This window comes from Elgaria multicarinata, chromosome 15 (genome assembly GCF_023053635.1).
Source record: "Elgaria multicarinata webbii isolate HBS135686 ecotype San Diego chromosome 15, rElgMul1.1.pri, whole genome shotgun sequence".
In the NCBI taxonomy this organism is placed as follows: Eukaryota; Metazoa; Chordata; class Lepidosauria; order Squamata; family Anguidae; genus Elgaria; species Elgaria multicarinata.
Genome location: NC_086185.1, coordinates 6,013,796 through 6,037,317, shown reverse-complemented (window position 1 = coordinate 6,037,317; position 23,522 = coordinate 6,013,796). Strand labels below are relative to the sequence as shown.

At 47.2% G+C, this 23,522-nt stretch overlaps 1 protein-coding gene across 1 annotated transcript; it reads left to right on the top strand.

Annotated features, from left to right (window-relative positions):
* Positions 1-18,872: 18,872 nt before the first annotated feature.
* Positions 18,873-23,186, top strand: ZIC3 (Zic family member 3). The gene is made up of 3 exons (XM_063141646.1): positions 18,873-20,061; positions 21,465-21,628; positions 22,894-23,186. Exons 1-3 carry the CDS (start codon positions 18,873-18,875, stop codon positions 23,080-23,082), a joined length of 1,542 nt encoding a protein of 513 aa, XP_062997716.1. The 3' UTR covers positions 23,083-23,186.
* The last annotated feature ends 336 nt before the right edge of the window (positions 23,187-23,522 follow it).

The following is a 23,522-nucleotide window of genomic DNA, read 5'->3' as shown; positions in this document are numbered from 1 at the left end:
AGACGAAAATCACAAGCGTGCATCAGCGCGCATACACACACAGAAAGGCACACCAGTTTTACAGACGACCTTGCGAAAGCTGGTGAGAAAACGGGAGAAGGACCCAGGGCGACTCTGGGGTCCGATCCACACGACCCAGTTATGCCGAAGTCCCCGCTGCCAACTGAGGCTGGTGCACTTGGAAATGCCGTCGGATTGAAATCAACGGGGTGAAGGAATCCCGTTCTCACATGCACCTGTTCCTTCTGCGTTGGTTTGCTGCACATGTGAATGCGCAGTCACAGGCTAACACATTTATTTCTGCGTAAACTTCCGTGGACACTGGACACTTGCATCTGATCAAATGGAGTATAGTCCACGAAACATGTATGCTGGAATAAACATGCTCTTTCAAGTGAACTCCTCTGTACTTTGTTTGAACTGGCTTGAGTGGGACAAAGGAACCAAGATATCTTGGTTGTTAAAGGCTGCTTGGTTCCTGAGGTGGCTTCGATTTTCAACCAGCATTTCATTAGCTGTGGGAAACTGTTTTTAGATCCGCAACACGGGAAGCCGTAATAAAGAGGAAGGTGGACAGAGTGCCTCTCACTTACACCCAATGGAGGATGGTGTAAATCCATTTTGGGTTTCAGTCAGAACCAACCAGTGAAGGAACTATCCAAGGTGCTGAAACACCCCCCAACCAACCAGGGTTCAGCACCTGCGATAGCTCATTCAGAGTTCTGTCTGGTTCTGACTGAAACCCAGAGTAGATTCACAACCCATCAATAACAGAGCCACCAGCCTCCACTGCCTAAGCCCTGAGATTAGGGCGATCCTAAAAATGCACCAGTCGTTTCAAGGGGTAGGCTTCGCGTCACCTGACGGAAATAACTTTCCCTCTCTACTCCTTCATTTTACCATCTGCTTTAATCTCTCCCCCGCACCCCAAACTGCTCTAAGCCTAAATTTAATGATACAGTTAGAAAGGGTAATCCAAGTGTACCTGAGCGCTGACAAGGACATAAATTCAATGTGACGTTACATTTTATTTTAACTTAAGATTAAGTTGCTAGTCCTCATGATCATAAAGAGGCCGGAAACCTTTACTGTTAAGCATAATATACTACTAAAGCTGCGGGATCTTGTTAATCACTCCCTCGTTTCCAACGGTGCGCTTTCCTTGTGCTCCCGTCATATACCCTTGCATGGTTCAGCTGAAATTTTCCCCTGTTTTCACCGCTCCTGAACTGGTCCTCAATTACTTCCTTGCTTTTATAATAGAAGAATCCATTTCTGCATCTGTCTCGCCTCCACCCGCAGTTCCAGGGTCTGTGGGATAAACTTGATCCTCATTTGATTCTGCGGGATCTTTCTGCAGAAAAGTATCCGGGGGTGGGGGGTGGGGAATCGAAGCGTTTTCCAGTTGGGCAAAGGGGAAGATATTCGGCCCAGACAGGGCGTTTTCCTTTGTCTTTCATCTCTCGTATTTAGTTATGGTTTCTCGACCAAACTGAATTGGCAAAGCGTTGTAAATCCTAATTCTTGATTCTCTCTACTGAGGCTGAGAGAGGGGGGGGGCGGGCGGGGAGAGAGAGAGAGATTTGCCCAAGGACACCTTAAGGAATTGGTGGCAGAGATACACGTTGCACCCAGCAGAAGTAGCTTCTTGTCCATGGTTGGAAAACCGTGTACTCGTCCATATCTTTGCTAATATCTTTGCCCATATCTTTGGGGGTGGGGGAAGGAAATGGGGTGGGGGTTAAAGGGGGTCCTGAGGGCCTTATCCAAACATTCAACAAACTTTTTAAATGACAGGAAAAGATGTCCATGAAAGTTCCGTCTTCTCTAAGGAAAGGAAAACAGGTATAGTCAAAAGATCCCTAAAGGGCTTAAAGCAAATTCTTTCTCATGGAGGGTCGCCTCCCCCCCCCCAACAAAGATGTAAAATACCCAGTAACGAGGGTACTATAAAACGCTAGTCTGATGATGCTCCTTGTTACTTAAGTTTTATATACCGCCTTTCTGCCAAGAGGCTATACAATTTAAATGCCAAAATGCAAATATAGGACAGAGAGAAAAGAGAAGGGAAGAAGGAAGGAAGGAAGGAAGGAAGGAAGGAAGGAAGGAAGGAAAGAAAGAAAGAAAGAAAGAAAGAAAGTTAGTTCTTATTCCCTTACCCTCATCTGCACTTTTCATCACACGGAAGTCAACCACAAAACTCTCTTGGATTGTATCCAATGTTAGGCTAACAAGTCCCATTCATTTCAATGAGACTACTCCAAGCAGGATGGGACGAAAGGGAAGAGAGAAACGCGTCCCCTATTTTAGCTTGATTGGACAGATTATCTATCCCTGAACCTGTTTTCAGTGCCAGCATTCAGCCATGAAACACGTGAAAGTAATATTATATTAGTGCCTCTGAGGATGTGCAAAGTGTCTTTCCTTCACTATGGAACCCTGGACAGCTCCCAGACACCTAATAGACTAGCAAGGCTGGGTCTCTCTCTCTCTCTCTCTCTCTCTCTCTCTCTCTCTCTCTCTCTCTCTCTCTCTCTCTCTCTCTCTCCTCTCCCTCTCTCTGTTTTAGAAAGGATCCGCTTGTGTGTGTAAGCAATCACTTGAATCAGTTTTGATGGCTTCCTTTAATACTCTCTCCTACACCAACTGATGCAATCCTTTAAAGAGAGGTGTCTCCCTGTTTAAACCACATACCATAGGAAACTGGTAGGACCCTTGGTCCATCTAACTTAGCACTGCCTGATAGCAGCTCTTTGGGGTTTCAATGAAGGATTGTGGCCACCCTGACCTGGAGATGCCAAGGACTGATACTGGGACTTTTTGCACTCAACACCTCTAGGGTCTACTGCTGAGCTAAAAATAGAGTAAAGTTCTAGTCCTCAATGTTCGGAATAAAGGGCTGATGTAAATACTAGGATCACAGTGAGATGACTGGAAACGCCAAGGAGGGACTCTGGAATTTTTTTTGGCTACAGAGTCTGTGCTCTGAGTTAGTTCGGGGTGCTTCACACAAACGTATCATAGCACCCAGAGGCAACTTGCATGTGTGAATGAGCTCATTCGGACACCACTCGAGAACTTTTCAGTCACTTGGAAGTCACCCTGGATGCCTCAACCCCTTCCCATGGAGCCTGTTCACATGTTCGGCTGTCCTGGATCTTCCCAGGCCGAGCAATCAAGTGATGTTCAGAGTGCGTTACGCCTGCAGGATCAGCCGCCCCTACTCCGTAAAGCCCAGTGACTGGATTATGCCTATTTATACATCATCCTAAAGACTGGAAACATGTGATAGTGATTCCAGTTTGAGCCTCCTTCTAGGTAAATATAGTTATACTAAGAATCCATATAGGTTTAAATCCGATGGGAGTCCAAGGGATTACATGGGGTTTAGCACTCGCCAGACCTGGCTGCTACTTTCTGGCTTGTAGTAAAGGCTTCTTTCTTGTTGCTACTATGAAATCTGTGTGTGTGTGTGAGAGAGAGAGAGAGAGAAAGAGTGTGAGAGAGAGAGAGAGAGAGAGAGAGAGAGAGAGAGAGAGAGAGAGAGAGAGAGAGAGAGAGAGAAGGGGGGAGAAAGAGGGAAAGAGAAGGGGGAGGGAGGTTACGAGTGAGAAAGAGACAAAGACCTGCACAGTGCAAAGAAGAGAAGTACAGCCCACTGTAATCAATGGGATGCATTGGTGCATTTGTCCATTTATTTATTTATTTATATAGATTTGCATCAGTGACTATGGTGCTCAGAGTTTTGCATGCAAGAAACAAACACAAGGACCCAAAGAGCTTATGAAAAGCAACCTGTAAATACAATGGCAACAAAATGGTAGATGCAGTTCTGGAGCCAAGCAGTGCTGCTTAAGTGTACTGTTCCAAGAACCCATCCTGGAACCAGCAATGGGGATGAAAAGCGAGCCTCTTACATGAGCAACCATTAGGACCACTGCAGTTCAAAGGGATTTCTGTAGGGTGGCTGGGAACTCCTAGGAAGTCCATGTAAGATGGGGTGGGGATCACTGGACGTGTAAAGTGGTTGGAGAGACAGAGGGTGATGGGCTGTTATGGAAATAGAAACACCAATCACAAGACTGTGACTCTCCGCCATGCATGCATGGGGTCATCCCATGAAGCTGATTGGTGGGAGATTCTGGACAAATAAAAGGAAGTCCTTCCTCACACAGTGCAAAGATAAACTATGGAATTTGCTACTACTAGATGTAGTGATGGCCACCAATTTCAATGGCTTTAAAAGAAGTTTAGATAAATTCCTGGAGGAGAAGGCTATCAATGGCTACTAGCCCTGATGGTTATGTACCACCTCCAGTATCTGGAACATGGGTGGGAGGGTGCTGTTGCACCATGTCCTGCTTTGTTGATCCCTGTCGACAGCTAATTGGCCACTGTGTAAACAGAGTGCTGGACTAGATGGACCCTTGGTCTGATCCAGCTTGGTACTTCTTATGTTCTTAGGAACTCCAAGGCCCCTACCATCTCTGTGATTGTTCATTTTGGAACTCACTGCTACAAGATGTTGTATTGGTCAGTGGCTGAGGCGATTTTCAAATTTGTGGTGGAGAAGGAGGACTGGTGTACCAATGGCTATTTTTTCATGAGAGCTATATGGGACCTCCATGTTCAATCTGTACACTTGGTAAGAAAAAAGTTGTGATGGGCAGATTGGCCTCTGCTCCTGGGCTTCTAGGAAGCATCTACCAGACAGCATTGGAAACAGGATGATGGGTTATAGAGACCCTCTGTGTGATCCAGGAGGTGTTTCATGTGCTCTCATTCACATGGCTCTTTGGCTGTGTAGTTCAGGGTGAACAACTTCTTTGGCCCACACATAAATGCACACAGATGCGCAACCCAGAAACAGAGTGGAAAGGGTGGCCTGTATGAGGAGCATTAGGGGAAGGAGTACAGGTGGGGGGAGTTTGGTGGCAGTGGGGAGGGAGAGAGGGAGTCAGGGCACATGGGGGTGCCCGCAGTCCCCAGAGCACAGGTTACGTACCCCAAGTCCAGATGTAGGAGCGAGTATGATATGGAGGTCTTAAACTGGGAAGGCAGTGAACCTCACCGAGTAATCTTGAACCAGACAAGTGTTTGCTTGAGCATTTTTAGCAGATGAGCGCCATTGACCTGCAATGGGCAGGGAGTGGGCAAATGGTTGTTCTCTCTTGCTCCTTTTGACCTTTCGAATGCCTTTATTAACTATGCCAAGGAGACATCCACACACCACATATTCCTCCTATCGCTCAGCTCAAATTTTGGAAGAATGCTTTCTGACACTTCTGGGGCAGCCTGGCTCTTCATAGAGGACACAAATGTCTGTTTTGAATGGATGCTTCCAATATTATTCCTTGACATTGTTCTGTTTGTTTTCTTTATGGACGTGCATTTTATATTCCTTGCTTGAAAATAAAGACATATACTACCAGGACAGAAAGAGAGAAAGAATAAAAATAAACACGGAGATGCGGTTGGGGGAAGGGTCCCCTTTGCCCATGTTGAGGGCTCATTGAATGCCCACTATGGGTGAACACTAGAGCCGGATGCACCCATCACAAGCTCTTTGTACAACATGGGAAGTTCCCTTATAGCAGTTGGCAGACTATTTCTCCATCAAGCCTAGTATTGTCTCCAGGGTCTCAGGTAGAGAAGGGTCTTTTCCATCACCTGCTATCTGACCCTTTTAAACTGGAGGTGCAGGGGGATTGGATGTGCGTCCTTCTGCATGCAAGACATGAGCTCTGCCATGGAAGATGATATAGCCTCCCACCCCCTAATCCAACTCACAGGGTTGTTGCGAGGATAAATTTGGGAGAGGGGGGAACACCGTGTACACTCTTTCCTGAACTCCTTAGAGAAAGGGAGAGAGACTGAAATGTAATACTAAAGTAATAAATAAATTTGTGGCTTGTGATCCCAGCAGGAAGTTGTAGTGTGACCAACTGAGCATAACTTATACACATGTGCATTTTTAGGTGATGTTCAAACTCTAATGAGGTATTGTGGTGTGTGTGTGTGTGTGTTTGTGTGTGTGCTTTTATGAGTTGCAACGTGTCTGTAAAGGAAATTACTTCCTTTCCCCTTCCGCATAGAAAGGCATCTCATTTCAACTCATCCCTGCAATGCAGAATCAAATACACCAGGTCTTGGTTTGGAACAATGCCATGGGTCTACTCTTTGTGGGCCTGCGTGTGCACCAGAGAGAGCCCTGTGATTATATGCATGCAAAAAAAAAAAAAAAAAAAAAAAGAATGGAAGAATTTGTGGTTTGTGGCCCACGGGCAACATGAGATGGTTTGATGCTTGGAACCACTGTTTGGTTTTCTTGGGCGTGAACTTCTGAAGGAGTTCTGCATATGTGTCTGGGGAGCAGATGCCCCCCTGTCCCCAAGCACTTAAGGCAACTGGAAGTGCCTTAAGTGCTTGGGGAAGGCAGGTTCCCAGGCTAAATTCAGCACTATGCCAGCATAACAATAGCTCATTAAGGGTGCAATCCTATGCATGTTTAGACAGGGGAACAACAACACTTTACAACTCCTGTTATGGTTAGCTGGAGGATGCTGGGATTTGTAGGACTTGTTTTTCCCCTGTGGAAACATGCAAAGGATTACAACCTAGGCCATCCTAACCATTTAGGCTATCAATGACAATTAGTCCTGATGGCTATGTGCTACCTCCAGTAACAGAGGCAGTATGCCTATGTACACCAGTTGCTGGGGAACATGGGTGAGAGGGTGCTGTTGCACTCATATCCTGCCTATGCATTTTGTTTGCACAGCTGGTTGGCCACTGAGATTGAAGCCCAAGAGTTGACTGATATATCTCATATTTTTCTTTTTAATTCCAGTATAGTCTTATGCTGGCCCCATGTTCATTAATCCAGATTAATTACTACCCCCCCCCATCAGGGAGACACCTCCTCCAAAATTGCTGGTAATGGTTCTCCGTCTTCCCAAGACATGGGCAGGTTGAATTTTAGCACCTGGGTCTGTTGCTCATGTTGCCACTGTGGCTGGGCTGAGCTCAGCTTGATTCAGGTGTGCAGTCTGGAAAAAGATCAAGGTGGTCTCCCAGTTGACCCCATTAGCTGGGGGTGCCTGGGAGGGATGGGCTATAGCTCTGTGCCTTTTACCTGGGATGGTGGGGAGCTCACATTCTAAGGTAGAAATGGGTGATGCTCCTCCCCATCACAGCATATTACACCCAAACACCCCAGAGCAGTTAGCTCAATCACTTGTCTATAACCAGCATGCTTCTTTTAGAACATAGGTACTAGAGCTCTGTCCCTGGGCCCAAATTCAGCCCTGGGGGTCCTAACCTGGCGTATAGGGTTCCCCAGAAGGCACACCTCTTTCTGCTGGCTCCACCTCAATTTGCCCAACCACTGATCACTTCATGGTGTCTCAGGTTTTGCGCACTCCCATTCTAAAAAGGTTGAATTGCCACTCCTAAGTCATTACTGGCAGCGAGAACTTTAAGCTACAATGTGCTGGCATAGGGGGTGGGGTGGGGGGTTGGCCCTGGGTCTTTTGCTTTCTGCCACACTCACTTCTGGGATACAGCCCCCAAGATCCTCTCCAAAATGGAATTTGTGACAGGAAGAGGTTCTGCAACTCTGTCTTCAAAGGAGGCACAGATGTGATGTTCTGGGTTTCATGAAGGCCTTAGCTACTTTTCCATCCATAGAAGGAGCAACAGGCACCCAGATAGTGAGGTCCTTGATTTTTGGCCTTCTTCCAGCCCAGTTTTACTGGTGTGTCTCCAGTGTCCCTCCCTTTTTATACACAGGGGTGCTAACTTAAGGCATCCTTTCATCCGCACCCCAGTCAGTTCACAAGTTCTCCCTCCAAATTCCTCCCGCTCCAGCCACTGGCGCTTAAAAACAAAAGGAGACCAAGGAGAAGAAGACAACAACAACAACAACAACAACAACAAAGCTCGAATTTTGTTTTCGCAAATAAGCGCCCCTCTTCTTCGATTCACGCCCTTCTTCTGGTGCGCGAGTTGAACCCCAGCCGGCCCCACCCGAAAAGAACGCAACTTTCACCGGAACAAACAACCGCAAAAAGAGATACACAAGGTTCGAAATTGGAACATTCGGAAAGGGGCGTGGCCGCCCTAGCGAGACTAAAAGATTCCTCTCCCAGCTCCAGAATACACACACACACACACACACACACACACGGGGGAGGGGGAAATTGGGATGGGGGGGGAGAATACATCCGATGACATTCTTTATTTCGTTCGGAACCGTTTAATCCGGGTCCAGCCCAGTCTCCGGTTCGGCGCGCTGCCTCTCCTTTCCGCTTCGAGGTCCACACGCGCGCGCGCGCGCGCGCGCCTTCCCTCCATGCAGGTTTGGGGCCTCCTTGAAAGGTCGTCTTCCAGGGAAGGGTTTCTTTGGGGCGGTGTGTGTGTGTGTGTGTGTGTGTGTGTGTGTGTGTGTGTGTGTGTGTGTGTGTTAGTAGTCTGCCTGTCCAGACAGAGGCACCGACTCCAAAGGCTTCCCAGCTGATCCGAGAGGAAGGATGGCGACTTCGCCCTTAAGCCCCCAAATGCCTTCGGAGAGTTTGTTTGCTTCGGTTGCCCCTCAGGGCTCAATCAAGCAGAAAGGGTCAATGCAGGGTATGTCCCACGCAAAGGAAGGAGGACAATAAAGCCACCCTCCGGGTCACAGGTCACCTCGTCCCTGATTGAGATATTCGCAACTTTCTTTCCTTCCTCTCTCTCCCTCCCTCCCTCCTCCACCCCACTTTCGCTCTCCTCCTCCTTCCTCCTCCTTCATCTTCCTCCTCCTGCTCTTACAGGTTATCTCGGAAAAGAAAGAAAGAGGAAGGAATAGAGAAGAGAAGGGAGAAAGAGAGGGAAAGAGGAAGGAAGGGATGGATGGATACAAGAAGGGAGGAAGAAGAGGGTGGGGGAGGAAGGAAAGGAAGAACAAAAAGGAGGAAGGAAGAAACGAGAGAGAGAGGAAAGGAAGGAGGAAGAAAGGAAGGAAGGAAAAAGAAAATGGAAGGAATGGAGAAAAGGAGGGAGAATGATAGCTGATGATGGAGAACTGGAGGAGGTTTTTACTTCGATTCGGGCATCTTTGCAAAAATCGTCCTTAAATACTTGCCCCCCCCCCAATTCTCTCTCTCTCTTTCTCTCTCTCTCTTTTCTAGGGAGGATGGAGGCAATAAGGGTCAAGTTCCTCAATGAGTAAACACTAATGAAGTGCTTTTTTCTACACGAAAATCTGAGCCACAAAGTTACTATAATATTACAATCCATTGTGTAAAGGTAGGTGTCTATTTGTACACACACACACACACATGCCACGTAGTTAAATTACTTCCACACATACACTGAACAGGAAGGGAGAAACCTCAGGTACAAATTTCTATAAGGATGCTACATTATATTATCACACAGACTGAAAGTGAAGGGCGGGAAGAGAGATAGACCGATAAAGATTGTGGACTGAGGCTACGGTCCTATATTTACAAGGGAGTAAGCTCATTGAAATGACTGTGACTTCCTTCCAAGTAATCCTGCAGAACACTGTGCTGTCAGTCCTGGGGGGAGGGGAAATCAATCATAAAACATCCAGTTTTTGATGGGTGTGTGAGTGTGAGTGAGGAGTAAGATTATTCCCGACCAGGCCGTACATCTATTATTATTAATCGTTATTTTCAAAAGCAGTATTTGGGTTGGAGGGATGATGCCAAGCGGAGTGTGTTCTTGGATGGATGGATTTTTTTTATTTTGTCTTCGAAATTGATTCTGTTTGTAAAATTATAAAGAAGGATTCATGCGGGGTTGTGGTTTGGATCCTATGATATTCTGGGGTGCAAAGAAAGTAAAAAAAAAAAAAAAGATTCTGGTTCCACACACGTCTAATCTCGAGTTCCCCATACCCTCTCCCATTTCATAATTATGGAGGGGGAGGTATAATAAATATGTTTTTTAATACGGAAAAATCTAATGGGTATGAAATTGCTGGATATGGGCTTCGGAGCAAGGGGTGGATTTCAGTCTGGGTTTGGAGGTTGGAAACCTCAAAGCGCTGTCAAGAGAGGAGGAAACCTGTCTGTATACACACATCATAGGGCATAAATCAATCGATTGGTTATAGGCTGTGCATGAGCAAATGTGAGAAGATCGTTTTTCCAAGAGTGGGCTCAGAAATGTTCATAGCTCTAAGCCCAAAGTATGCTGAAAACAACAACTCCCAACCCAGCCAGCGACCCTACCCAGTAATTGCTGGCATGTCGACAGTATCCTAGCATCCATTATCTAGGACAGCATCAGTCATCATCATAAAGTAAAACGTCGTTTATGAAACATTTCATTTGCCCATTAAAAAAATCAGATAGTCCACGGTCCCAGAGGGCAGAGAAGCGTTGTGCTGAGAGTCTGGGCGCTCCCGTCTGAGACAGGATCCATAGGTTTGACCTTATCCTCCACCCACCCCTGCCCAGTTGCAAATACCAGACCCCCACCTTTCTCACACGCCACCTAACCTCCAAAAGGCCCCAGTTTAATTAAAATAATTCTGCACCTCAGTCCATATCTATTTATCTCTAGGGCTTTCAGTGGAAGTGATTTAGAAATAAGCAGGTTCGTTTGCTTCTCTCTCCCCCCTTCTAAAGGAGATAATCACAGCCCACCCACCCCATTTCAAATGCATGTGCATTATCTTTGCTTTAATACTGATGCCACTGTCGAAACCTAGGAAACCTGGACCGTCTGAGTCCATATCTTAGAAGTGTGACATATGAATTAACTCACCCCCCACGCACAATTAAAAAAGGGGTCAGAGGGATGGAACATCACCCCCCAAAACACACACACACACACACACACACACGTACAATATCTTCCCCAAAATGAAGAGAGACTTTAAGCCGGGTTTGCAAATTTAATCTTTGATACCCCCCACCACCTGATTTGCAGCTTTGCAGATAAGATCGTGCTATTTAATAATAATAATAATAATAATAATAATAATAATAATAATAATGTGTGTAGGAATGAAGAGAGTATATATCAAACTTATCAATGCATCTATATTCATCAATCGTCCTTGCAGCTGTGTATAGTACTTAGATTAAGAGAGAGGTGGGTGTCAAGTCCGGAATTCTCAGACCAGGTTTAAGAGAACTTTTCCCATGATTGTAGCCTAGACTAATTGATAAGATTCTACATTTAAGCTGAAACAGCCAGGTAAGCCATGCACATGACAGATAGTGGCCTGTCTGTCCGTCTTGAATCCAAAGTCTGAATGTATCTTACATACGTTAATTGTATCAGTTTAATTCAGGGGGAGGATAATAAAAGGAATTTTGGTTTTTATCTGCTTCTTGTTTTGGTAAGTGAGGCACAACGCTGGCATATATGTGAATAACGGTCCTGGGTGGGTTGGCAGTTAGATGATTGATTGATTGATTGATTGATAGATAGATAGATAGATAGATGATATGGCTACAAGTAGCGACGAGAGCTAAAGAAAGTTGACCCAGAAATGCTTGTCTTGAGGACCTTCCCGTGACAGTGCTATGAAGGAAAGAGTGCGTGCGTCGCTGCGAGCATTTGAATCTAAAGAGACCTTAAAATCAGCAAACCTTTCCAAAACTCCCCACCTCGACAAGGATGCTCAAACCGTCCCCCCCCCAAACGCTATTTGAACACATTACCTAAATTAAGGCTCCCTGTTATGATGCAACCCCACCTACAGAACCCTTTGCAAAGTTTCCTCTTTGGCGTTTCCTTCCATCTGCACCCCAAGGATCCATCGTCCCCCCAATATTTCATGTGTACTGTCACCCCCCAGTTTTTTTTCACGTGCCTCGCTGCTTTAGGAGCCTGGTGCCACATCCCTGGGTCTATAGGGCATCGCGTTTCCACACTCACATCCCCAAATATTAATCGTGCCATTCAATCCATTGCAGAATGCTGAGTCCAGCACATTTTTTTGGTTTTCAGAAACCTGTTTCTTCACCCCTTCTCCTCGTCTCAACCCTCCCAAGCTCTCTCCTCAATTCCATTAGCGCTTTGATATCCCACCCCCCTCCTCACTCCGCCCCCACACCCCCTTTTTTTTCTTTGTCGGAGTTCAGACTTGTTTACCCCAGCTCGGATCTCTGAAGTTCAAATGTACACGTGATTCCTTTTGCTCTGACTGAGCGCAACAATGAAAACGTCTCGTTCGCTTTTGTGGCTTGCATTTAATTACGCCGGAATCGCATCCATGTTTATGGCAGACGAATAAACTACTTCCTCGAACGCTTATTAGCCACTGCCTTTTGGCCTGCCAGCTGATTAAAAACATTGGGAGCATTTTGGGGGGAGGTTATTATCAATGCTTTGCAGTTATGCCACTTAACTTTTAAACTAGCCGTTTTTTATTCCTTGGTTTGTTTGTTTGTTTTGTTTTGTTCAGCGAAAGTCGCCCCTCATTTGGAACAGCCGCAAAGGAGATGAGAACCTAAAGCGGATCAATAACGGGGCATGTCACCTGCAAAGGGTTCCGAAGTGAAATTGACCAGAGGGACTCGCTTAGACAGCGTAATTGACCAGACTGGATAAGGCGATAGGTTTAGATCAGTTGTGTGTGTGTGTGTGTGTGTGTATTTTATTTTATTTTAAAACGTGATTGAGGCTGAATGAAATTATCCTAAAGGGCTTCAGTTATGTGTAGGTATTTGGGATATTTGTTTTGTTTTGTTTTGTTTGGGGAAAAGAGAAGTTAATTGAATTCTTAACATTGTAATCTCTTTTCGAAGGGACGCTTCTGAAAGCCCTTAAGAAATGACAGAAGGAGGATATACCTTCCCTCTTGTTCCATCTTCTCAGTGTGGAACATGTCATTTTTCTGGAACTAAATAGGGAGGAAGGGAGGGAGGCAGACTCAGCTTGGTACGATATGGGTGATCAAGTCTACTGGTGCCATCAAGACTTGTGGGGCAGGCATGCAGGGCGGGGAAAAAATCTGGAACCCCCCCTCTCCCCAAAGGCAGCAGGACTTGCTTTCCACATTCTGAAATGAGTGAAAAATACGCATTACCATCTAAAGTAAACCATTACCACCTAAAACTAACTAACGCCCGCTGATCAACTTCAATCAAAGACACAAACTCTACCGTCGCTGTTATTTCAGAGTATAGAACCAACCGGATGTGTTGTTGTCTCTGCCTTTCCCCCCTTGTCCCTCGGTGCAAAAATCACAAGGATGCAAAACAACTCACAACCAACGACGTTCTCAACGCACCCACCCCTTTTTAAAAGTGTATTTGCGTGTGCTTTGTTCGGTCTTTAAAACGATCCCTAGATCGTAGCAATTCGTTCTCTTGATACGAAAGCATGGAATAAACAGGAACACTGGCAGGGCGCCCTGGTACACAAGCAGATCTAGACAGATGGGCAAATACGTAGCCAACTAACCAATTCATGTTTACCTGGGAGTAAGTCCCATTGAACTTAATGGGACTTTCTTCTAAGTAAGCACACAGAAGATTGCACTGTAAATATTTACCTAAATAATTAACTCAATAAATGTCTACCTGAATAATACTGGGGGTATGATCCAGCCAGGTTAAGCACTTTAAAGTCCCATTGATTACAATGGGAAGAAGTTAAGCAGGTGCATACATTTCCCACTGAAATCTATGGGTGTTAAATATGGATTTATACTGGATAGCTAGATAAATACGGAGTGAGAAAGCATCAGGCACACAGTTGACTACATCTGTGGAAAATAAATCACTTTGGGCTTTTAATGAGGGCGGGGGGGGGGAGAAAAGGAACAGGCGACAGATTTCCTTTTACAGTCAGCATTCAAAGCTTTGCTTTAAAAATCCATCTTTATGTAGCCGCTTGCTACATAATTTAGTAGCTCTTTAAAAAAAAGGCTGAGGAGGGGTGGGGGGAGAGGATACGACAACCCCTCTTCCCAAGACTAGGTAAACTACTCTGACCCATTCTTGTGTACTCATATATTTCTTCCCCATTCACACAGGCATACAGAGCCTAGACAGAGTCGATCGGGCGACATGTATAAAAAAGATTTATAGGTTAATTTATGTTGCCTAATCTACAAGTAGATTCCACTATGTCAAAGTTTGCCTCCTCCGCTCCCTTCTCCTCTCTTCCTAAGCAATAAAATAGTTCCAAGGGACCATGATCCCTTGTTTAAAGCTACGATTTATTTCCGCCTGTCCCACCACCCTTTTAAAAAACTTAAGAGCTTCGGCTATTGGGCAGAATAGAAATATAATAAATAAGTTAAAGCTAAAATCTCCCCCATTCTTCTCGGGGAAAACGCCCCGCCTTCCAAAATAAATCATCATTTCTTTGATCGCCTCCTTAATAAATAAATCCCACTAGCCTATATTTTTACATGCACAAACGTGTCTCATGCCCACCTCCCTACAAGATAAATCTGGATTTCTTTCCCCCCCCACTGACCTTGTAGAAATAATAATAAAAAATGATTTGTATGTCCAGTGTGCAAAATGATAGTGTAATTCTTTACATTTTTTTTTTAACAATTTTAAATCTCCCCTAAAATTAGTTTATAAAAATACAGGGAATACAGTTAGCCCAAGAGGACTACTTCTTTGAATATCTGGTAGGTTCAGGATTCCTGGGTGTGTGTACACATGCGTGTGTGTATCTGGGTGTCCATATACACATGCACCTACACACAATACATGCATATATATTCAGATCTAGAGAAATGTATACTTTCTGAGTCCGAGAGAAAGAAAGAGAAAGAAGACCCTCCTCGCCAATTTTGTACGTTGTATTGCCCCGAAAGTTGCTCTTGGAGGAGCCGTGCGCTTGGGAGTTGTTCGACATCATCCCACAGCCAAAGACAATGAGCCAAGGGCTACACGTGAGAGGCCTTTTGCCCTACCAAAGGTCATTCGCCCCAGCTCGCCCGAAGCCGCAGCTTTACAGACGTCCCTTAACCCAAGACTCCGTGGATGAGCTAATTGAATTACGCCTTTTCTGTTGTTGTTGCAGAGACAACGGACACACGTGCTGGAGGTAATTAATGATCTGACCGAGGGCCTCGGAAGGCAGGCCCACGGACCAGGTAGAAGACTACTTAGGGCAAGCTCAAGTTGGTCTTGACAAGGGCGACCAAAGAAAAAGTCAATGGAGAGAGAGAGAGAGAGAGTTTTGGTTAGCCAACTCGATTTCTTTCATGACCTTGAGTGGCCCCCAGGAAATCTCGATCGAAGTGGAACCCTTTGGGTGGCCAAAAGAGACCCCTCATTCGCTTTATCGCAAACCCCAATTTTATTGTAGGGTCAAAAGACTTCTGCTATCTCCTTGTCCCTTCCAAAATGTACCCCCTGGTTCATCGCCCCCCCCCCCAAACTTTGTCACTTTCTCTATTCTCCACCCCATCCTGCATCCAGCACCAAGTTTCATGGGGGAGCCAGAGAAGAAGACTAATTTTAGGCAATAATAATAATAATAATAATAATAATAATAATAATAATAATAATATGCAGATATTAATACAAAAACAATCTCTCTCTCTCTCCCCCCCTCTCTCTCCCTCCCTCCCTCTCTTTAAACCTTTGGCTCCATAAACTTGAGAAAGATGCAACATTTCAAACTTCTCTCCCCTCCCCCAACAAACAAATCTATTCCCACAATCCAACAACCCCTCTGCGTCCCCAGAACCTCTTCTTCTATTGCACCTTTCTGTCGTCCCACCAAAAGGGGAGAAAAATCAGGGTGGGGGAGAAAAGTTGATAGGGCAAGCAAGTTAGCAAATAAATAAACAAGCAAATCTACAGCGAAAACTGGACGGAACAGACTCACCTTCTTGGGCACGGGAGAGAAGGGGCTCTTGATGACTGGACGGAGGGAGGGGTGACTTGTGATTGGTATGAGGTGAAATGGTGTTGCTAAGTTCATATATGGTTTTAATTTTTTCCCCCTTTTTAATCCCCCCTCTGTCTGTCTCTGCTCTCTCTCTCTCTTTCTTTCTCTCTCTCTCTCTCTCCTTTTAGCCAGATCCTAAAATAAAGAATGGGAAGTCTTTTTCCTGGGGCTGACTGTCGGGGTGGTGTGTGTGTGTGGGGGGGAGAAGGATGTGAAAAGGGGGCTGTATTTTATAAAGCGCTGTTTGAAGCACTTTCTCAGTGCGTTTCTGAACCTGATCAGATTGTATGTTTCCTGCGGAGAGACGGCGGCAAATCCTGTGGACGGCCTTCAATGGGAAAGTCTCGGGGCTCGGAGAAATCTCAGGACATTACAATCGCTGGCATCTTTCTTTCGGAGCCTTTTCTTTCGACACTTGGTTCCCCCCCATCGTTCTTTGCAAATGCTTTCTAGAACGAGAAAATGACTGGATTTATAGAGTTGCAGGGGGTGAGGGATCTGCGGGGTTGCAAGAGACGGCCGTTATACCCCCGGCTTTAAAACCTTGCACTTACTGAAGAAACCTTCTACCTATAAAGCGGAAAGAGCGTGTGTGCGATGTACGTCCGGCAATGTTGTTTACCCACTTCCAGATGAGTTAGAAACTTGAAATTGGGCATGCTGATAGGTCTGGCTGTACAATGTACCAGAAAAAATAATAATCTAAGAATAAATCAACTACTCAATAAAACCAAGGGCCTTTGAACTGCTAGCCTCGGATTTCGGAATAAGACATCCGCTCTCCCTAAAGAGACGTATTTATTCGGTTTTGTTATCCAAATATCCTTAGAACCGAAGTGGCTTAGCAAAACATGTCTACTCAAAAGTAAACCTCTCCGGCTTTTAACGAGGCTTCTTCTCCAGTAAATGGGCATAGGATTGCAGCAGCTTGAACCACGGAGGTGTGAGACTTGTAGGCTACGATCCTGCACACGCGTTCCTGGAAGCAAGCCTTATTGGACCCAATGGGACTTACTTCTGAGTAGGCACGTGTAGGGTTGCACCATATGTGTTTCAACTTATGTCGCTCTCCTCTCCACCCATTAAATGAAGAAGGAGTTTCTTCTTTCACTTCCACGGGGAAAGGGAGTGTGCGTGTGCATGTTGGGAGAGAAAAAATATACTACTCAGGGGAAGCCATATATATCAGCTTTATCTATTATCGCTTCATCTGTCTCACTCCAAACTACCGCACTTCGACTACGGAATACATAGTCCAAGTGGAGGAGAGGTTTAAATAAATAAATTCACAATTCATTTTCCTAAGCAAATCATCCTTCTGGACTAATATACCTCTTCCTAAACCGCCCCTCTTTTCATCACACCATTAAATTGGTGTGTGTGTGTTTTATATGATCTCTTTATTTTATTTTGCATTTTAAAAATCAGCTCAATCTTTTCTTTTCTGTTTGAACGTGGCGCGACTGGAAGGATTTATGTGGCGATCGCTGTTGTCGCTGCTGCTGCTGCTGCTGCGATGGCTGCCTTAACAAAATAAAAGATAAAATTAAAAAAAACTGGGGAGATCTCGCCTGGAGGGAGGCATCTTGTCCTGTTCTTTTAAGTTTCTCATCGCTTTTAACCCCCGCCTCACTAGACACACAGAGAGGTTCCCCCCCACCCCTATCCTCTTTTCTTTGAAATCTGAGGGGGTTTCTTATTCTTTCCTCCCTCCCCCCTAAAAAAATTGGAAGGGCGGGGGACACACGGACGAGAAACACCAAACGAAAATGGTGAAGATAGTACAGGAGGGAGGAAAATCTATGTAGGCGCCGGAGAGGTTAGAGCTGCCATCAAAGGAATCGAGGGCTTCGTTCCAAAATACTAACGAGGCAGGGGTTGAAGGAATTGCACTACAGTTAGAGTTTCTCTCTATCTTTCTCTTCTCTTCCCTTTGGGCTGAGTAAAAATGATGCCCATGTCATATGCCCCAAGACCATCTCCATCTCCTCCTCCTCCTCCTCCTCACCCTTGCAGCCCCTCATCTCTGCCCCCCCCACTCCCCAATTGTATCTCCAGTAAACAAAACGTTTGGGGGTTGGCGGACACCCTTTAACCTTACCTGCGCCTCACTAAACCCAGCCCGGCCAATCAGAACGCGGGGCTTAAACGGAGCTGCCATATTCAATGTTAAACGCTGTCAATCACGCGGCTTTGGTCCAATGGGCAGGCCGGCTGGGGGTCAGGTGACGGCTAGCCAGGCGGCTCCCCATTGGCTTGCAGAGAAGCTGCCTCCCGGAGTTGGGTATTTTCTCTCTCTCGCTCTCCCTCTCGCTCTGCCTCCCTCCCTCCCTCCCTCTTTTTCTTTCTGCCCCCCCTCCTTCCATATGTGTTAGGAAGGGAGGAGCGGCTGACTTTGGCCAGTGCAAGGACGTCGCTCAGTTGGAGTGGAGGGAGCCCTCCTGGAAGGCAGGGGAGGAAAGAGGCAGCGGGGATCCCCCCGGGGGCTGCTGCGTGTGCGCGCCCCTTCGCGCCCGTGTGGGGGGCAGAGGGGCTGCCTCCGTCCTTGGCCCTCGAGGGCGAGTGGGTGGGGTTTGGGGCTGTTGCGGGGGGCTGCCCCGGTGTCGTGGTGGGGTGTTTTTCCCCCTCCTCCCCCCCCCGCACCGCTTTTCTTTCTCTCTTTTTCCCCGCGTTTTGGAGAGGTTTGGAGCGCATGTGAATGCGGCATTGGGGAGGCTGGCGCGCGAGCCCTCCTGCCAGCCTCTCCATTGTGTGGGGCTGATCTAGAGGTGGGGGGGGGGAGAGAGAGAGAGAGAGAGAAGGGAAGCGGGGGAGAAGAGGAAGAAAAGAAACCCGGCTCGCAGCCTGTTGTTGTTGTTGTTGTTGGGGAGCAGCGGGGTGGGCGAGGGACGGAGCCGCGGAGACGATCGCCGTCGCGGGGCGGCCGCTGCCTCCTCGACCCCTCCGCCGTCCTCCTCCTCCTCCTCCTCCTCCAACGGCGGGCTATGACCATGCTGTTGGACGGCGGGCCTCAGTTCCCCGCGCTGGGCGTCGGGGGCTTCGGAGCGCCCCGCCACCACCCGCACGACGTGGCGAACCCCGCCGCCGCCGCCGCCGCCATGGGGCTCAACCACCCGTTCGGCGACTCGTCGTTCAAGCTCAGCCCGGCGGCCCACGAGCTGGCGTCGGGGCAGGGCTCGGCGTTCACGCCCCAGGCCTCGGGCTACCCGCACCCCCACGCGCACCCGCACCACCCCCCTCCGCACCCGCACCACGCCGGCCAGGTGCCTTCGCCCTACGCGGCCGCGGCCGCCGCCTTCAACTCCACGCGGGACTTCCTCTACCGCAACCGCGGCGGCTCGGCCCTGGGCGACGCGCCCGCCTCGGGAGGGGGCTCGGCCGCCGTCGCCGCCGCCCAGCACGGCCTCTTCGGCAGCAACCCGACGGCCGGGCTCCAGCCGCCGCCGCCGCCGCCGCCGGGCATCGCCGACAGCCCCGGCGGCTACCTGCTGTTCCCGGGCTTGCACGAGCAGAGCGGCGGGCACCCTTCGCCCACGGCGGCGCACGCGGACAACGGGCAGATGCCTCTGGGCTTGCGGGGCGACTTGTTCTGCCGGCCGGAGACGTACCGGGGCGTCTCCAGCCCCCGCGCGGACGCTTACGGGGCGCCGGCTCAGTTCCACAACTACAGCCCCATGAATGTGAACATGGGCGGCCTGAATGTGGCGGCCGCGGCGGCGGCCGCAGCGCACCACCACCACCACCACCACCACCACCACCCGCACCACCACCACCACCACCCCGGCGCCGGTGCCTTCTTCCGCTACATGCGGCAACCCATCAAGCAGGAGCTGTCGTGCAAGTGGATCGACGAGGCGCCCCAGCCGCCTCCGCCTCCGCCTCCGCCGCCGCCTCCGAGCCGCTCGAAGAAGAGCTGCGACCGGACTTTCAGCACCATGCACGAGCTGGTGACCCACGTCACCATGGAGCACGTCGGCGGCCCCGAGCAGAACAGCCACATCTGCTTCTGGGAGGACTGTCCCCGCGAGGGCAAGTCCTTCAAGGCGAAATACAAACTGGTCAACCACATCCGAGTCCACACGGGCGAGAAGCCCTTCCCCTGCCCCTTCCCGGGCTGCGGGAAAATCTTCGCCCGGTCCGAGAACCTCAAAATCCACAAAAGGACGCACACAGGTAAGGCGCAGGACACACCCCTTGGGGGGGTGCCACCGCACCCGGGCCCCCCAAAAAACCCTGGGCGGGAGCAGCACAATCCGGCCAGACCTTGATGATTCCTGGTTGGTTTTATTTTTTAAAAATGCTTTGGCTCTTGAATGGCGGTAAACAGACAGAGAAAGAGAGATAGAGAGAGAGAGAGAGAGACGGAGCGGACATGCAAGGGGGCATTGAGGTGGAGGATCAAAGGGATCGGGGCGGGCGGAGCTGGGGGAAAGAACTGGACTGGAAATAAACAGAAAGACATGAAAGCCGCGGAGCGATTGGTATTCCTACTTTTGTTGTTTGTTTATCCCTTTTAGAAGTGAATCTTTCGAAGCTGGTCAGTTTCAAAGCGGGCTTCGCTCACTTGTCAATTTCACGCGAGGGCAAGAGGCGTATTCTTGTTTTGTTCAGAAGTTCGTCTGGAGATGAGATTTCTTTCCATCTTCCTAGGTTCTGGCTCGCCTTCTCTCCCCCCCCCCTCCCCGCAGCTACCCAGTCGCTTTCATACACCCTCTTCTTGTCCTCTACGCTTAATATGAGGAAAATAGGGGGTGGGGAGAAACTGGAAGTGTGTGTGTGTGTGTGTCCCGGTGGATTGCTTTTTACAAGAGACTTTTATCTGTGCAGACATTCTGTTGAGGAAACTATACAAATGCTCATGGAATCTTAATTTTAAGTTACTTCCGCTCTCTCTTTTAATGCCTTGATAGGCACATCTTCTAATTAAACCGCTGGTACTTTTTCTCCCAAGTATATTATTATTATTATTATTATTATTATTATTATTATTATTATTATTATTATTATATTTAAATGGTTCCGTTCCTGTTTAGTTCAGTTCCCCCACAAAAACAAACCAACAAGAAAGCAATGCGTTTTCTTGTTTCCTTCGTCACCTCTTCATAAATCCGTCTGGATCGTCCGAGGAGTTTTCTTCTCCAGATCCCACTAAAGTTTCCGTTTCTCCCTACCCGAATCCCCCAAGGGTCTATTTCTACCCTCCCTTAGAAGGACGGTTGCATTTGAAAGACGCAAATTAAAAGCTACAAACGGGCGCGTTGTGATTGAACTGTAACGTAACAAACGCCATTGTTTGAGAATAAGTGTCCCGTGTCTCCCTTCGTTCGGGGCTTCCTCCGCCTTCTCCCGTTTAACATTTTGCAGACGCTTCTGCGTGTTTCAAGAGATGGTTTTGCCAGAAGGAGAAAGAAAGAGCCACAAAGCTGCAAAGAGGGAAGAAAGTTTGGCTGTAAGCGGAAAAGGCAGAAAGAGAAGTGTGCGTGTGTGCGTGTGTGTGCAAAAAAGCGGGAACGCCATCTCCTCTCAGCATGAAACTAACTAACACGAAAACTAATAATTTATTTTTCTATTTGCAGGCGAGAAGCCCTTCAAATGTGAATTTGAAGGCTGTGACCGGCGTTTTGCAAACAGCAGTGATAGGAAGAAACACATGCATGTCCACACATCAGACAAACCATACATTTGTAAAGTCTGTGACAAGTCCTACACTCACCCCAGCTCCTTAAGGAAGCATATGAAGGTAATTCAGCAAGCCGTGGTTTCCCTCTAGACCTTCTGGAAGGCTTGTGAGAGCAGTCAATCCATCATTTATCTGTCGAGTGTGTGTGTGTGTGTGTGTGTGTGAGAGAGAGAGTGTTACATATAGTTATATCTAATTATATTATTGTTAATATTGGTATGTGTATGTTCATGGCCACGAGTATGTATATATGAGAATTCTATACATGCACTTATTTAGATAGTTAAATCGTCTACGTAGTCATACATAGTTATGTATGTCTATTTAATATTATGCATGGAGGATGGTTACATATGTGTATGCATGCATGTCGATTTCACAAATGAACCCATTTGCCTATGTTTAATTTTGTAAACACATATTGCATGTGTTCATGTGTATATATTTCCAGTCTGATATATCTCAATACAGAAACTAGATTTAACTCTTGGTGAAACAGACTCTATTTCATCTTTCAAGAAACTGTTCACTTTGGAGAGATGGGTTTTTTTTTTTTGTTTAAAAATGCACGCACTGTTTTTTTTGTTTTTGTTTCTTGGGAGGGAGGGTTTAAATTTAAAATGTCATTTTTTCAAAAGGCCACCTGGCCAAGTAAGGGCCCTTGTTCCATCAGAAGCTGCAGGGTCCCGTTAGTAGTTTACCTCTTATTCATATGACATTTCATCATGTGTAACTATTTGCTAAGCTCTCAGTATTAGTGAATGAGTAAATTTTGCCTTTAGGGGAGTGCTTAGGGGAGGCTTGTGGGAGATTGGGGTGGTGTGGAGGACCCAATTCACTCTCTCTCTCCCTCTCCCTCTCTCTTTCTCTCTCTCTCTCTCCCTCTCTCTCTCTCTCTCACACACACACACAGAGCTCCTGAAATATAAACTCCTTTAAAGTTCACTTATACCATTCTCCAGTTCTGAGGGTCCTTCCTTGAGAAGAGATTGTTCTGATTTCAGTCAGACATGTGTTCCTCTAATGTATTACATTGCCTTTGTTTTTCAGTAAAGGTGGGGGGTGGGGAGCGAACCTATTCCCCCCCCTCCTAGATTTAGTTTGGTAATTAATTTGGCAGTTTGGACGCTCTATCCTCCCCCCCCCCCCCAATCACGTTGTAAAATAATTAATTTTTTTTAAAAAATGCATGAATTGATCTAGTGTTCATTTCAATCGTTCTCTTCCTACCCCACCTCCTGCAAAAATGCCTGTTCACCAGACAAAGGCAAGGTAGTTTCTCTTTTGCTCTTGGCTTTGCTTGATTGTATCGGTCGTCTTTTCAGGTCCACGAAACCCAGGGGTCAGAGTCCTCCCCCGCGGCGAGTTCCGGCTACGAATCCTCCACACCCCCAGCCATCGCTGCTGCCACCACAAGCAAAGACTCTTCCAAACCTCCGCCTTCTACCCTCCAGACCACCAATCACAGCCACAACCCCGGATTGCCCCCCAACTTTAATGAGTGGTACGTCTGATTCACCTCTCTACAAGCAAAACCACCGGGTTGGACCAAAAGGATTTCTGGTGACATCAACGGACACCAAATTTATTTCCCTAACCTGCCATTGGAGTTTACAGGACAAACATTGCAGGAGGGAAAAAAAAGTTGTGTGCGCGTGTGCGTGCGTGCGTGGGGTGTGTGTGTGTGTGTGTGTGTGTTGCTTTTTGGTTCCCCCACCCCACCCAAGAGCTGGAGGCTGGACTTAATCATGTCTATTTTTCTCAGGTTTAGCAATTTCTTCTTTTTTCTGCATCAACAGTTATTTCTTTGATTTTCTTTATTTCTTTTTCTTTTAAAAATCCCTCTTTTAATTCACTTTCCTAACCCCCTTTTCTTTCCCAACATTCTTGCCTTTTGTAATTTGACTTCAGTGGGTATGCTCTCTCCTACCTACTCCTGTTAGTGAGATGTTCA

What these genes read in the sequence shown, in the direction of transcription:
- ZIC3 (XM_063141646.1), top strand. Translation starts at nt 18,873, where the DNA reads ATGACCATGCTGTTGGACGGCGGGCCTCAGTTCCCCGCGCTGGGCGTC. An exon ending in CCACAAAAGGACGCACACAG is followed by an intron (nt 20,062 to 21,464) that starts GTAAGGCGCAGG and finishes TTCTATTTGCAG; the next exon opens with GCGAGAAGCCCTTCAAATGT. An exon ending in CCTTAAGGAAGCATATGAAG is followed by an intron (nt 21,629 to 22,893) that starts GTAATTCAGCAA and finishes TCGTCTTTTCAG; the next exon opens with GTCCACGAAACCCAGGGGTC.